General features: G+C 37.4%; 1 protein-coding gene across 1 annotated transcript; it reads left to right on the top strand.

Annotated features, from left to right (window-relative positions):
* The first annotated feature begins 1,326 nt into the window (after window positions 1-1,326).
* On the top strand, window positions 1,327-13,783 carry LOC121738915. The gene is made up of 6 exons (XM_042131186.1): window positions 1,327-1,511; window positions 1,587-2,348; window positions 3,105-3,222; window positions 3,947-4,073; window positions 4,891-5,024; window positions 13,167-13,783. Exons 1-6 carry the CDS (start codon window positions 1,331-1,333, stop codon window positions 13,225-13,227), a joined length of 1,383 nt encoding a protein of 460 aa, XP_041987120.1. The 5' UTR covers window positions 1,327-1,330; the 3' UTR covers window positions 13,228-13,783.
* Window positions 13,784-14,387: the final 604 nt, after the last annotated feature.

Raw genomic sequence — 14,387 nt, 5'->3', positions numbered from 1 at the left:
ACGATCTGCCGCGTGTATCGTTCAATAGTATCGTCTCATAGCACGAAGCTTCGGACGATAGACGCAGGTGCGGCCGGGCCGGATTGATTTGAAAGGGGTGACACTCCGATGCTGCCACTTTTTAATTCTTTTAAGTGTCTTTATATGTTGCTATTATGGATTACGGGCCAAAAAGACCAAAAAATAACGTTTGTTGTATGGGAGCTTGCTTTATTTTGTTTTTAGTATTTGTTGATGATTTGTTGTTATAGCTGATTGGTTGACGCTTTTGTACTTACACGTCGGCGTCGTCGTCTGTTGACTAAATATATCATTAAAATATCCATTGGTATCGACTGTCCACCCGCGCGATCGAAATTATTAACTGGCCGCTGCGAGAGACGCGGCACGGACGGCGCGGGCGCCCGCCCGCGTCAGGCAGCCGCGCCGGGCACACGCTCAACCACGGAGCTTAAATGCGCTCAACGCAGCGAACGCCGAACGCCTTTATAGGCATCCAAAGTATCATAATCAAATAGTTTATGAAAAAAAAAAGTTCGCTGTCATTCTGCATTCATCGTAGTATGAACTTATGAAGAAGATAAAAAAGAAAGAAACTGTAGTTTCTAGCACTTTCCAAGCACTTTCTGTAGATGTTCGTGGGTAAAACGATATAAATGTTAGTCCATAGTCCATACTATTCTTTGGGTCTCGCGTCTCTCTCTCCCTTAGGGCGTTTGTGCACTACACGGAATTTTACCATCCAGCGCGGCGCGGCCGCGGCATCTCGATTTCCTACCTTATTTATATGGCAAACGTGAAAGTTATGATCGCCGGACGGTAAAATTTCGTGTAGTGCTCAAACGCCCTTAAGGTTTGCCCAGAGTTTTGTCGGGAATGTGAAAGAGTGATGTTGTGTTTTTGTATTATTTTCCTAAAGTTGTGTTAATGGGGTTTTTAATGTGATATATTGGTAGGATATTAGCCATTAGATATTCGTTATCGTGCACAAGTGTAGGAAAGTGATGCAATATCCAGAAACGAGCTATTTTGTGTTCCCTCCAAAACTCCATCGAAAGTTTCAGTAAAGCGTCTACCACTTTACTGAATCGACCGACTTGACTCCTTGACTGTATTGTCTGTATTGACTTTTTACTTCGACTTTGACTAGACTTTTGACCTGACGATATGAAATGATGCTGAAAATTGTATGCAACAATACTGTTTTCCCGCCATTTATAGTACTTGACACTGGCCATGGTTATATAGCCGAAGTGCCATAATAAGAAAAAAAAGGGCTTGCCCATTTGACACTGACATTAAAAAATGTTTTAGCTGTCATTTGATTACAATGGCGGAGGACGAAGATGGTGTTTCGGACAAAAATTCGCCACAAAATTCAAATAACACTTCGTCTTCACAAGACAATAAACAAAATACGACAAAGCCAGATTTAGGTATCGAAGAAGCAAAATACGATATTCAAGAAAATGGCGACACGGCCGTCGCAGAACCTTCAAAGTCTACTTCCAGTGAGTGTTTTTGATGTTGTTTTTTTGTTATCTAAATATAAAGACATTCTTCAGTGGTGCGTTTTATTTTCACAGAGTCCACGGGTGCTATACGCAAGGAAGAGAATCCATTTTCCTTTCGACACTTTCTAAAACGAGACCTGTCTTTGCCGGGCAACTCGACTTACGAAAACACTGGCGCCCGACCCAAAGTTTACGCCAATACTGTGCAACATTCTCCAACAAAACTAGACATTCATTCCGAATCGAGAAGGGACAAAACTCGCTCGAGTGAACCCCAAGCCAAAGAGAGACAGAGTGACATTTATCATAGCAGTGATCACGCGTCTTCTAGTAGCTCTGTAGAATTACCTTATAGTGTAGCCGATAACTCCGATTCCAAACACAACTTGTACTCTAATAGCTCAGATGGTCCCTTCTTCCATAGACCTAACCTAGCTTCTGAACCATTAGGTATGCCATCTTTGCCTGACTTTGTACAGGATCACCTATTAGTGGAGCAGGCATACTCGAATTCGAATGGCCCCATATCTGTGGATCTAGATAATTTACCCGACTTTACGTTTAACACGAGTTTTAACTCTGGTTCCCCTGTGGGCAGACACAAAAAACAATCTTATAGTAATAATAGAGGTTATGATTATAATCCGTACGATGGAGAGAGATCTGAGGCTGGTTCATCGAGGAATATACCACTGGACCTCCCGGAGGGTGCTGCAGGTCCGGTGCCTTTGGACCTTGGATTAAATTTAGATCTCACAGAATCTGTTAATCAGTCGGATCGAAGAAATGTCTCGCCTAGAAACAGTTTCCCTCTAGATCTGCCACCGAATGCTGGTGAGTTTGTAAGAATGTATATTCATTTGAGTACAATCTAATTGTTTTTGTGTAGGAATTTGATAAGTGAAAGTATTGATTTTTAGTTATCAATAGTTATATATTAGAGTGGACTATTAGCATTACCCTACTTTTGGTGTTACCCTTTGACATCTGTAGAATATTTTTTAATTTTTTTACAAGTGGCATGTTTGGCTAATTTAAAATTAAAATGCCACATTTCTTTTAAAAGTCTTAAAGTTGTACTTTTTTGTACTATTACTATTCAAATTATATTAAAATATATGTATGCAGACTATAATTTAAGTTAAATCAACCAATTATACAACCTATTGCTTACATTTTCATTTCAATAAATGAAATCACGAAAAACCAAGTGTCACTACTTGGTTTTACAGGGTAAATTGATCTAATATTAAGATTATCATATTAGATCCATTTACCCAGATTATCTATTAAGATTATCATATTAGATGCATTTACCCAGAATTTATTCAGCTGTTGTCAGTATTTTGGCAGGCAAGGGCAACAAGATGATGAAATAAAACAAATGCGTTTGTGATATGAACAATTACTAACACCTTGTTTGCTGTGTGTATTGTCTCTCAATTGATATAATTTACAAATTGCTTTAATCCAGATTCCAGACAGATGCAATAGGCCTTAGTATATTCTATAATATATCTGTACTGATCTGGTGAAGTACTAAAAAGTTAATCAGAATTCCAGCTGCCTTCACGCCTCACACAATTCCAGGTGCAGAGTCCAGGCGGCTGCCAGATTTAATGCCCGTTCATCCAGGGCGGACCTCCCCAGAGCCGGAGCATCAGGATGAGCAGCTGCAGCAGATCATATCCGAATTGGAGAGAGCTAGGTCTATAGGCTATAAGCTTTTTCTCTTAAGAATATTATGATGATACTATTTGACTCTATTGAACAGCTTTGCTTATATTATTTCAAATGTCTTCATCAACAACCTTTATCCTATGAATAGTAGAAACTAAGGAAGAGTAACTGTGCCAAAAAAAACTGTCCACGAGTCTACAAAATGTGACCCGAATACATGCATACTCTATACATGTACTCATTACACAATTTTGTTTAAATATAAAAGTGAAAATTAATGTCAACGGCTTTATTATGTAAATTTGAGTGTTTGTGTTTTGTTGCTATTGCCATATTTTAGTGTGCAAAAATGGAACCGAATTCAAAACGGTTGAAGTATGGGAGTTACATTTCCGTAGTTTTTATTATTCATAGCCTTTATCATAATCCTAATCTTAATCATAATAATTAATTTGAGGCTTTGGTGTTTCCTTGTGCTTTTTATTTATATATTGACTCCTTAATAATAAATACTAAACAAGGAATGAATGAATGAATGGAAGCTATACAATGTTTTTCATCTTGAATGAAATGAAATAATCCTAGTATTTTAAACTAAAATGTAACGGAGTCTTTGAGCACGATTTTTACCTATCTCCAGTAGTCTAATTAATTCGAAACTTTGCATATGTATTAGGAGCCAATGACAATACAATCGTTTTTTTGAAAGCATGTTTTTTTTACTATTATTATTTTAATATTACATGTTCCAGGTCAGATCTGTTCGCTGAGCGCAGCCGTCGGTCTCGCGCGGAGGACGAGGCACAGCGCGCGCGGGAGGAGCTGGCCGCGGTCAGGGCCGAGCTGGCCGCCGTCAGGCTCAGGCCGGAGACACATCAGGTAAATTACATAAACTCTATTGTAAGAAGTAAATGTTGATATAATATTATATTCATAATTGTGCACGTCCTATCTGCTATCCTAATCCAACCTCTCTCCGTAGGGCTGCTGGAAGAGATTTCTTAATAGAAATTAGCAGATCCTTTGCATCATCTTACTGTGTAAATTAATATTATGTAAATGTTCCTTGTGCACAATTAATCATGAATTAATCATGATTATTTAATAAATAAATAAAAATAAATACAACATCACTAACTGGTTGCAATCAACCCTACACAACCCGTTGATGAAGACGCTCAATGCTCCCATTTTTCCAAGTGACCTTAGAGTTGTAAGCAATCTATATCAATCTTTAGTGATTATTGATTAATATAGATTGAGTAGTATAATATACGCTGTAATCAGATATTTTATAAGCTAGGTGTTTATAAAGAATAAGAAATTAATGATTTTTAGTTGTTAAAATATTGTATTGAAAACAAATGGCAAAAATTCGTTTTATTATTTTTAATTTTTATAGATGAAAGTACTAGATAATATACTTAGTAAGGACGTCAATTTTCTAAAATAAAACTCGTAAATTTTAATAAAATCTTTGTGGGTCGCTAGGCCCCTTGGACCGCGAGGCCGTGGGTGGTGGCACATGTCGCCCACGCCTTAGTCGTCTCTTTTTTGTCTGTCCCTAATCCCTAAAATCCTTAATCTTTAAATCTACAAAACGGATTATTTATTTGTGTATGTTTCCAAATTGGTATTATTTTCGAGCAAAGTAGCAGGCAAAGCTGTGCCAACTAGTGTATTTTAATTGTTACAGGCGGGTGGCGAGGACGGCACGCTGCGTGCGGAGGTGCGGCGCCTGCAAGAGCAGCTAAATGCCTCCCGAGCAGTGCGGACCGACGCCGCCGCCCAGCTGCGTCGCGCTGCCGAGGTCGCTGAATTGCAGCTCAGGTACAATTATTGCTCATATTATAGTATAAGTAGTGTCATGTAAGTCAGTATGGTGAATTGTGATACAGTTAGCGGGGCTAAAATGGTAACATTTAGCAATTCCTCTCAATCAAATCAGCAAATGAATTGTCAAAACTGTCAAACTGACAAATGTCAAATTAGTACAAATTACTAGACATTAATTGCATGCAGAATTGCATTTTGCGATTGAAAAAAATGAATCATTTTATGATTCATAATGTGATTCTCCAAAGCGACCATTTTAGCCCCGCTGTTGACTTGATAGCTGCATATTCGTATTATATATATTATAACCGAAATAAAGTGGTTGGTCAAACCACATATCCCACTAATACATATTATAAAGGCGAAAGTTTGTTTGGATGTATGGATGTTTGTTATTCTTTCACGCAAAAACTACTCAACGGATTTTAATGAAACTTTACAAAAATATAGCTTATACATCAGAATAACACATAGGCTACAATTTTAACAGACTTTCAAAATGGGGAGGTGTTATGTTCGTTTTTTTTATGTTCAACGATTACTCCGCCGTTTGCAAACCGATTTTCAAAATTTTTCTTTTGGTATATAGGGTATCATGCCAATTTAGTATTATATTCACAAAAGTGGTGATCTGATAAAGGATCCATAAGTAATCGAGGGAGCTCCTCAAAATATATAGGGAAACGTGTGATGACTTCGGTTTCGTGAGAAGTATTCTAAGCATATTATGCTATCAACAAGTAAGATTTAGCACCAAGGTATACCTGGTATACCGTGGTTCGGAAGGTGCTGAGAGAACTCCTGATTCTTTATAGATACAAGTTTGGGAGTTTCGGCGTTTTTTTAAGAACGGAAAGTATATTATGCTATTATGCAAATTACATTCATCATCATTATCATCACTACCATATTATACTATGCATCGTCCTGATTATGAGCCTATTATGACCCTGTTATTGGCACTTTTCATAGTCTTTTAGATGGAGACTCGAGAGTTGTCAAGCGATAATTTAAAAAAAATCTATACTTAATATTATAAACCTGAACAGTATGTTTGCTTGAACGCGCTAATCTCAGAAACTACAGGTCCGATTTAAAAACTTATTTCACTGTTAGATAGCTTATTTATCGAGTAAGGCTATAAACTATATCTCTATCTTAGCGTGATAATTCACGCTAAGACTAATACGCAGGGGCGGATCTACTATATGGCTTTTTGGGCTGCAGCCCAGGGCCCCGCGAATACAGAGGGCCCCCAACCGAACTGTAACCATGAGACGATATTGTCAATAATAAAAATTATCTAGAATTTAAAAAATTCCGATCATGAGGTTGGCGCATTATCCAAATGCCGTAGACGAACATTTAGTAAATGAGTGCATTCAGTTAAAATCTTACTTACTGCAGTCAAAGACAGAGTCTTACACCTCTTGCAGTGAAATTTTTTGGCTAATTTATGAAAAGAAACTTGTTGATGTTTTCCCAAACTGCTATACCATCTTAAAGATCTTTTAACGATGCCGATCACTAGCTGTGAAGCAGAGCCATAGAGAAATATAATACACGGGAAGCAGAGCGTTCTTTCTCCAGGATGTCGTATATAGAAAACAAATACAGGACAACAATGTCATCATCAATTATCAGTTCTTTCGATAAATTTCTATTTAACAAAGGACCTACAGTGCGATGGCCAAATAAAATAATTTGCAGTTTGTTTGTTAGTTTGAACGCGCTAGTCTCAGGAACTACTGGTCTGATTTGAAAAATTATTTCAATCTTAGATAGCCCATTTATCGAGGAAGGCTGTAGGCTATATTTTATCACGCTAAGACTAATAGGAGGGAAGAAATAGAGGAAAATGTAGAAAAAACGGGGAGAAATTATTTGACAAGGCTTATTTGAACGCGCTAATCTCAGGAACAACTCGTCCGATTTGAAAAATCATTCCAGTGTTGGATAGGCCATTTATCGAGGAAGGCTATCCTACTAATATCCTACTAACATTATAAAGGCGAAAGTTTGTTTGGATGTATGGATGTTGTGGTTGTGTGGATGTATGGATGTTTGTTACTCTTTCACGCAAAAACTACTGAACGGATTTTAATGAAACTTTACAATAATATAGCTTATACATCAGAATAACACATAGGCTACAATTTTAACCGACTTTCAAAATGGGGGAGGTGTTATGTTCGTTTTCTTATATTCAACGATTACTCCGCCGTTTGTTAACCGATTTTCACAATTTTTCTTTTGGGTATCATCCCAATTTCGTATTATATTCACAAAAGTGATGATCTGATGAAGGATCCACAAGTAATCGATTTCGTGAGAAGTATTCTAAGCATATTATGCGACCAACAAGTAAGATTTCGCACCTAGATATACCTGGTATACCGTGGTTCGGAAGGTGCTGAGAGAACTCCTGATTCGTTATAGATACAAGTGTGGGAGTTTGCGCTTTATTTTAAGAACAGAAAGCATATGCTACTATGCAAATTACATTCATCATCATCACTACCATATTATACAATTTCATAGTCTTTTAGATCGAGACTCGAGTTTGTCAAGCGATAATTAAAGAAATCTATACCTACCTAATATTATAAACCTGAAGAGTACATTTTGCTTGAACGCGTCAATCTCAGGAACTAGAGGTCCGATTTAAAAACTTATCTCAGTGTTAGATAGATCATTTATCGAGTAAGACTATACGCTATATTATATTATTTTATTTTACTTTATTTAGGAAACAAACAGTTTTTTTTTTAAATTAGCTTAATATAATACAATTTTTACTTAAAAACTAATAGTTCCATAAAATTTTTACTAATTTAATTTTACAGAAATATATGCTTTTATAATTTATACACAATTACTTATTTTTTAACAGGTTTTGTAATTTTTAAAGTAAAATAAAATAAAATAAAATTATCACACTAAGACTAATACGACCGAAGAAACTCAGGAAAATGTGGGAAAAACGGGGGAAATATTTTTTATGGGAAAATGTACGGTTTCTCTAAAATTCCTAATTTACGCGGAACATCTAGTAAGCTATATTTTATTAATCTAAAACTAATAGGAGGTAAGAAATAGAGAAAATTATGGAAAAACGGGGGAAATTATTGAATGGGCTTATCTCACGAACTACTGGAGCAGCAATTTTTCTGTTATTTGGCACAGATAAGAAGTAGACCACGTGAAGGATCATAGGCTATTTTTTGTGGACTAATTTGTCTGTGAAATATCTAATTTACGTGGGCCGAATAACAGAAAAAAATCCTCCAGTAGTTCGTGAGATGAGCCCATTCAATAATTTCCCCATTTCCCTCTATTTCTTCGCTCCTCCTTCGTAGCGTCACAAAATACATAAACTTATAGGCTTTTGCAATAAATGGACTATCTAACACTGAAAGAATTTTTCAAATCGGACTAGTAGTTCCTGAGACAGCGTTGCCAAATTTTTTTATGCCAAGTCGGGAGTTTGGAACTTTTTGAGTGAAAAAGCGGGATTCTTCAGTCAAAAGAGTAAAAAAAGGTATAAAATCGAAAGATTTTTGAATTTTTATCTTTTTATTTGCATAAAAATACCGTTTACGTGACAATAGATAGCTAAAAGTAGCCAAAGAAAATCCACCCCTCTACCTCCCATACTCTTATCTTCATCACGCACCTTTCTTTTTCAGCACGCTGCACGTAGGTTCGGGCTTTCCTCGAAAAGCGGGACTGAGCCTGTCCCGCGCGGTAGATTTAATTTTGGTGAAAAAATCGGGACGTCTGGCAACGCTGTCCTGAGATTAGCGCGTTCAAATAAGCCCTTTCAAATAATTTCCTCCCGTTTTTTCAACATTTTCCTCTCTTTCTTCGCTTTTATAGTCGTAGCGTGATAAAATATAGCCTATAGCCTTCCTCGATAAATGGGCTATCTAAGACTGAAAGAATTTTTCAAATCGGACCAGTAGTTCCTGAGATTAGCGCGTTCAAACAAACAAGCAAACAAACTAACACACTCTTCCGCTTCCGATTACATGGGAGAGCCATGCTTCGCCACGAATGGGCCGGCTCGAACGGATAAATACCACGTTCTCACAGAAAACCGGCGTGAAACAGCGCTTGCGCTGTGTTTCGCTGAGTGAGTGAGTTTACCGGAGGCCCAATCCCCTAACCCCTACCCTATTCCCTTCCCTACCCTCAACTATTCCCTTCCCTTCCCTACCCTCCCCTATTACCCTATTCCCTCTTAAAAGATCGGCAACGCACTTGCAGCTATTCTGATGCTGCGAGTGTCCATGGGCAACGGAAGTTGCTTTCCATCAGGTGACCCGTTTGCTCGTTTGCCCCCTTATTTCATTTAAAAAAAAAGTATAGAATATAGATATACCTACATCACTACAGAAAACTGCTTCTTGTCAAAATGGCAATGGGCATTGTCCAAAAAAAATCACATGTACTTTTTATATATTTTTTCGTTAAAATAGGGTATTTTAAGAATATAAATTAAATAATTTTGAAATTCATTGGCTAGTTTTTTCTTAATAAATTTTTAAAGTTTCGTTCTGACGTCATCACCGGCGGCCAATTGACCTCTGTAGTGTTTTAAATTTCCTTTCAATCTTATTTATAATGGCTGGTTCGTCAAATGCAAGTTTTCATTATGTGAAAGCTGATACGAGAAGCTTACCAAAAGTTCGAAATGTAATGTTGGTCGAATTTATTGCTTATTTAACGCCATTGAAGGTCAAACTAAGGTTAAACATATTTGTTCAAAAATATAGGTAACTAATGGGTATTTTTTTCGTTTATATACAGAAAAACGATCACTGACCTTATTCCTCGAAATGTTTTTGTAATGAGCAAAATTAAAAAAAAATGGACAATCCCCATTAGTTGAGTAATTAGGTAGGGCCCCTACGCAGTATTAGCCCAGGGCCCCACAAATTCAAGATCCGCCCCTGCTAATAGGACCGAAGAAACTCAGGAAAATGTGGAGAAAACGGGGGAAATATTAGAAAGGGTTTATCTCACGAACTACTGGAGCAATTTTTACGGAAATATTTGGCACAGATAGACCACGTGAAGACATAAGCTATTTTTTATGGGAAAATGTACGGTCTCCGAAAAATTAATTTACGCGGGCGAAGCCGCGCGGGGCACCTAGTCCTTTTACTAAAAATGATATTTACACAGCATAAGAACATGATACACAGCATGATATCGACGTAGCACTCTGCGCTGCCGTTTGACGCATAGCCGGCCACACGGGGGTCATCGCAGCGTTATTACGAATTTACGAAGCCGTCTTAACGTCCCGCTTCGTCTCGGGGGCTGCTGTCCGTCATGTGTGCGTTGCGACGGCGCAGCGCGCCGTGTGAACACCTCGGTTATTTGTATGTAAAACAACGCAACGGCAGCGCTGCGTCGCCGCAACGCGCCGTGTGGACTGGCTCTAATTTACTAGTCGATGTTCTCTGTCTTTGTCAATCATGAAACTTTTCTAATTTGTAATATCAAGCAAACAAGCTGTTGTTACTAGACTGCACCTTACATCATGTTGTTAGAGTGCTACAGCTGGTTACATTGCTTTTTTAATGAAACGAGTTTATTATAAACAAGCGACCCGCCCCGGCGTCGCACGGGTATAAAATGTATAGAAAAAATGATTAAAATCAATAGCCTATGATCCTTTACGTGGTCTACTCCTTATCTGTGCCAAATAACATAAAAATTGCTCCAGTAGTTCGCGAGATAAGTCCTATCAAATAATTTCCCCCGTTTTTTTCACATTCTGCTATTAGTCTTATGCCGGCTCTTGATATAGGCGAACGCGTTGGCCAACGCGTCTGCAGACGCGTTGGCAGTGCGCTTGCAACGGCGTTTGTGAGTAATCCACACATAGGAAGGTCGTTCAGTATGCTTTGGATCGCGCCAATGTGCGGACGGATTCAAAATGGATGTTTAGTCGCTAACAGCTGCAGCTGTTTATTTATTCACAGCTTATAATTACTTTGTAAATGTGGACAAGAAAAAGTTTTTAAAGAGTATTCTGGAAATAAATAAATAAAAGGCGAGAAAACGTAACAAACAAAGAAATAAACTCACTTTTACATAATATTTTATAATATCAAAATAATATAAGTAATTATTTTATTACCTACTTATTATTTATTAAATTATTACATACAAAAATTATTACATATTATAATAATTATCATAATTATAACTCCGGGCAAACTGATCGCGCGGCCTATGTGTGGATGGAGCGCGAAGCTTGCGACAAATGTCCTTTGATCTTTTGCCGACATTTCCGACCCGCGCGGCAAGCTCGCAGATGCGTCGGCCAACGTCTAAATACCTACGGCCAACGCGCGAACGCCCGTTCTACACATTGGGCCAACGCGTCTGCAGACGCGTTGGCCAACGCGTTCGCCATATCAAGAGCCGGCATTAGCGTGATAAAATATAGCCTATAGTCTTCCTTAATAAATGGGCCATCTAACACTGAATTAATTTTAAATCGGACCAGTAGTTCCTGAGATTAGCGCGTTCAAGTTAGCCCTTTCAAATAATTTTCCCCGTTTTTCCACATTTTCCCCTATTTTATATATATAGGCTACGAGTATTCACAACTTTGTTGACAGATTCTCCATGCTTGATCTGTCAAGTTAATTGGTGGATAGCCTTATCAGGAAGTGGTGAAACAGGCCCTTAGCGTGATAAAATATAGCCTATAGCCTTCCTCGATAAATGGGCTATCTAACACTGAAAGAATCATCAAAATCCGTTGCGTAGTTTTAAAGATTAAAGGGAACAAAGGGACATGAGGGAAAAAAAGCGACTGTTTTATAATATTGTCGCTGCGCGTGCGATACCACGTATGAGCAGTTGGTAAATACCGCGTATCTGCTTTTTGATGATTTTACAGGAGGAAGAAAATGAATATCTCAGCTATTTTGACACCTATTACCGACTGAACTTAACAGCTAGTTCTTTGTACTTTCCTCTAGTTAGTAACGTAAATTTGTTCGCAATTGGCTTAGGTTTTGTGTAAAGTCACTTACGCGTTTTTGTATTAACCGATTCGTTGCGGTGTCTAATTTGCCAAATTCTAACTGCGGCGTTGAACAAAAATGACGTGACACTGATCATTGCCCAACGCCATACGATTAGATGACACGCATCTGTGTCTTTAGCCAAGCGGAAAAGACAACAGTTTTTTTGACAATTTTTTACATGTTTAAAGCTTAAATACCTACTTTTAGTTTACATTCGAAATCTGACATTAACGATCCGGCACACTGTTTTAGGTGATTAGAAGTAGCAAAATAAGTGTATTTCTGGAAATGGACAGTAAGTGACTTTTTAAATACAGATGTGCTAAACCTTTTTAACTTATTTTGCATTTTCTAATAATTTGCTTGATTATGAGGTATTAATATCTAGAAACGAAGGCTACGAGATTAATATACGTAAAAAATGAAGATAGTTTGATTCTGGGCAAAACTTTTTTAAAGCGTAATGGGGATTGTCCATTTTTTTTAAATTTTGCTCATTACAAAAACATTTCGAGGAATAAGGTCAGTGATCGTTTTTCTGTATATAAACGAAAAAAATACCCATTAGTTACTTATATTTTTGAACAAATACGTTTAACCTTTGTTTGACCTTCAATGGCGTTAAATTAGCAATAAATTCGACCAACATTACGTTTCGAACTTTTTTTAAGATTCTCGTATCAGCTTTCTCATAATGAGAACTTGCATTTGACGAAACAGCCATTATAAATAAGATTGAAAGGAAATTTAAAACATATGCAGAGGTCAATTGGCGGCCGATGATGACGTCAGAGCGAAACTTTAAAAATTTATTGAGAAAAAACTAGCCAATGAATTTTAAAATTATTTAATTTATATTCTTAAAATGCCCTATTTTAACGAAAAAAAATATAAAAAGTACATGTGATTTTTTTTTTGACAATGCCCATTGAAGGAGTTATCATTGATTTTTAAATGACACACATCCGTGCCTTACGCCACACGCAATAGAAAGTGATGGCACTGAAACGTGCCATCCGCAACGAATCGGTTAAGTAAATACAAAATAAGTAGTTTAAATTTATATTTCAAATTGTTTCAGGGATTTGTTGGCGGGACTGGACCAGTTGAAATCTCTGAGCTCGAGCCTGGAGCCGACATGACGAGTGCCCGCGCCGCCCCTTCGCTAAAATGTCCTTTTGATCTAAATTTTAAGATATTTATTTCATTAGTTACTCTAACGGCTTGTGGCGTAGAAGTTAGGTTTTAAAAGGCCACTGACGTACTCTATTGAATAATATGAGTTTATACTTTGTTATGACGATTTTAGAAAAAACCTCAAGTTGAAACCGTACTTCATATGGCTGACACTTATCATTAGGATTAGACAGACCCTGCCAAGTGAGTTGACCTTTCTGCTCTAAAGTCAAAAGTCCAAAACCGTATAATATACAATTCCTGTTCGATTTAAAGGACCGATTCTCCATCCTGGGACAGTAAACGCGAGTGAGAAGGAGCGAGGCTCGACAATTGAGCCCCAGATTTATAAAAACTTACCGTATATGTAGTTGTCAACGCCAAACTTAATTTGCATTTTGCTGTTGCGCATGAATATTTTAAACTCAAATTGGCATTGTGAAACAGGCATGTCTAGCATGTGTACTACGAGAAAATGTTGTCTACATGTTTTCTCGATATTTGATGGTTTGTCTCTTCATCTCTATTGACCCTAACATGTTACATGACATACTTTTTTTTTCGTGTCTGTCGTCAAAATTAGAGATAATTGTGTTTTTTTTAAATACAACATAGCACAGATGCTATTTTTGTCTACAAACCCTAATATAACAATACATTTTTATCGAGTTTTGTTGAGATGTGTTGAGATGAAATGTGTCGTCTACGGTTTGGAAGGTAAAGAAACACGCTTGCAATGTCTGCCCCTTATTTTAATAAAAATATATATCTCAAATGACATCGACATATCTTATCGAGTAAGCTAGTTTACGAAAGAGAAATTTATCTCTCGACGTACGCATGTTAGGGAAAAAGAGATATTATAACTACGCTCGAGAGTTAGATATCTCGTTGTACGCGTGCTAGGCCGGAGATACATTTCAATCATAATTTTGCATGACGTGTGACGTCCATGATGTATGTCAGTAACTAAGGGTCAGTTCACATCGTAACGAGACGTGATGAGCGAAACGGGATGATTTCTTTGAAAAATGACAGCAATACATTACTTTTTAAAATGTTAATGAAATGTGTAATTGAGTGCAAAAGTTCGATGTTGAATGGCTAATTTAAAACGCCGCGCTCG

Source organism: Aricia agestis, chromosome Z (genome assembly GCF_905147365.1).
Source record: "Aricia agestis chromosome Z, ilAriAges1.1, whole genome shotgun sequence".
Taxonomy (NCBI): Eukaryota; Metazoa; Arthropoda; class Insecta; order Lepidoptera; family Lycaenidae; genus Aricia; species Aricia agestis.
Note: the sequence above shows the minus strand (reverse complement) of the source record. Positions and strands in the feature narration are given on the sequence as shown.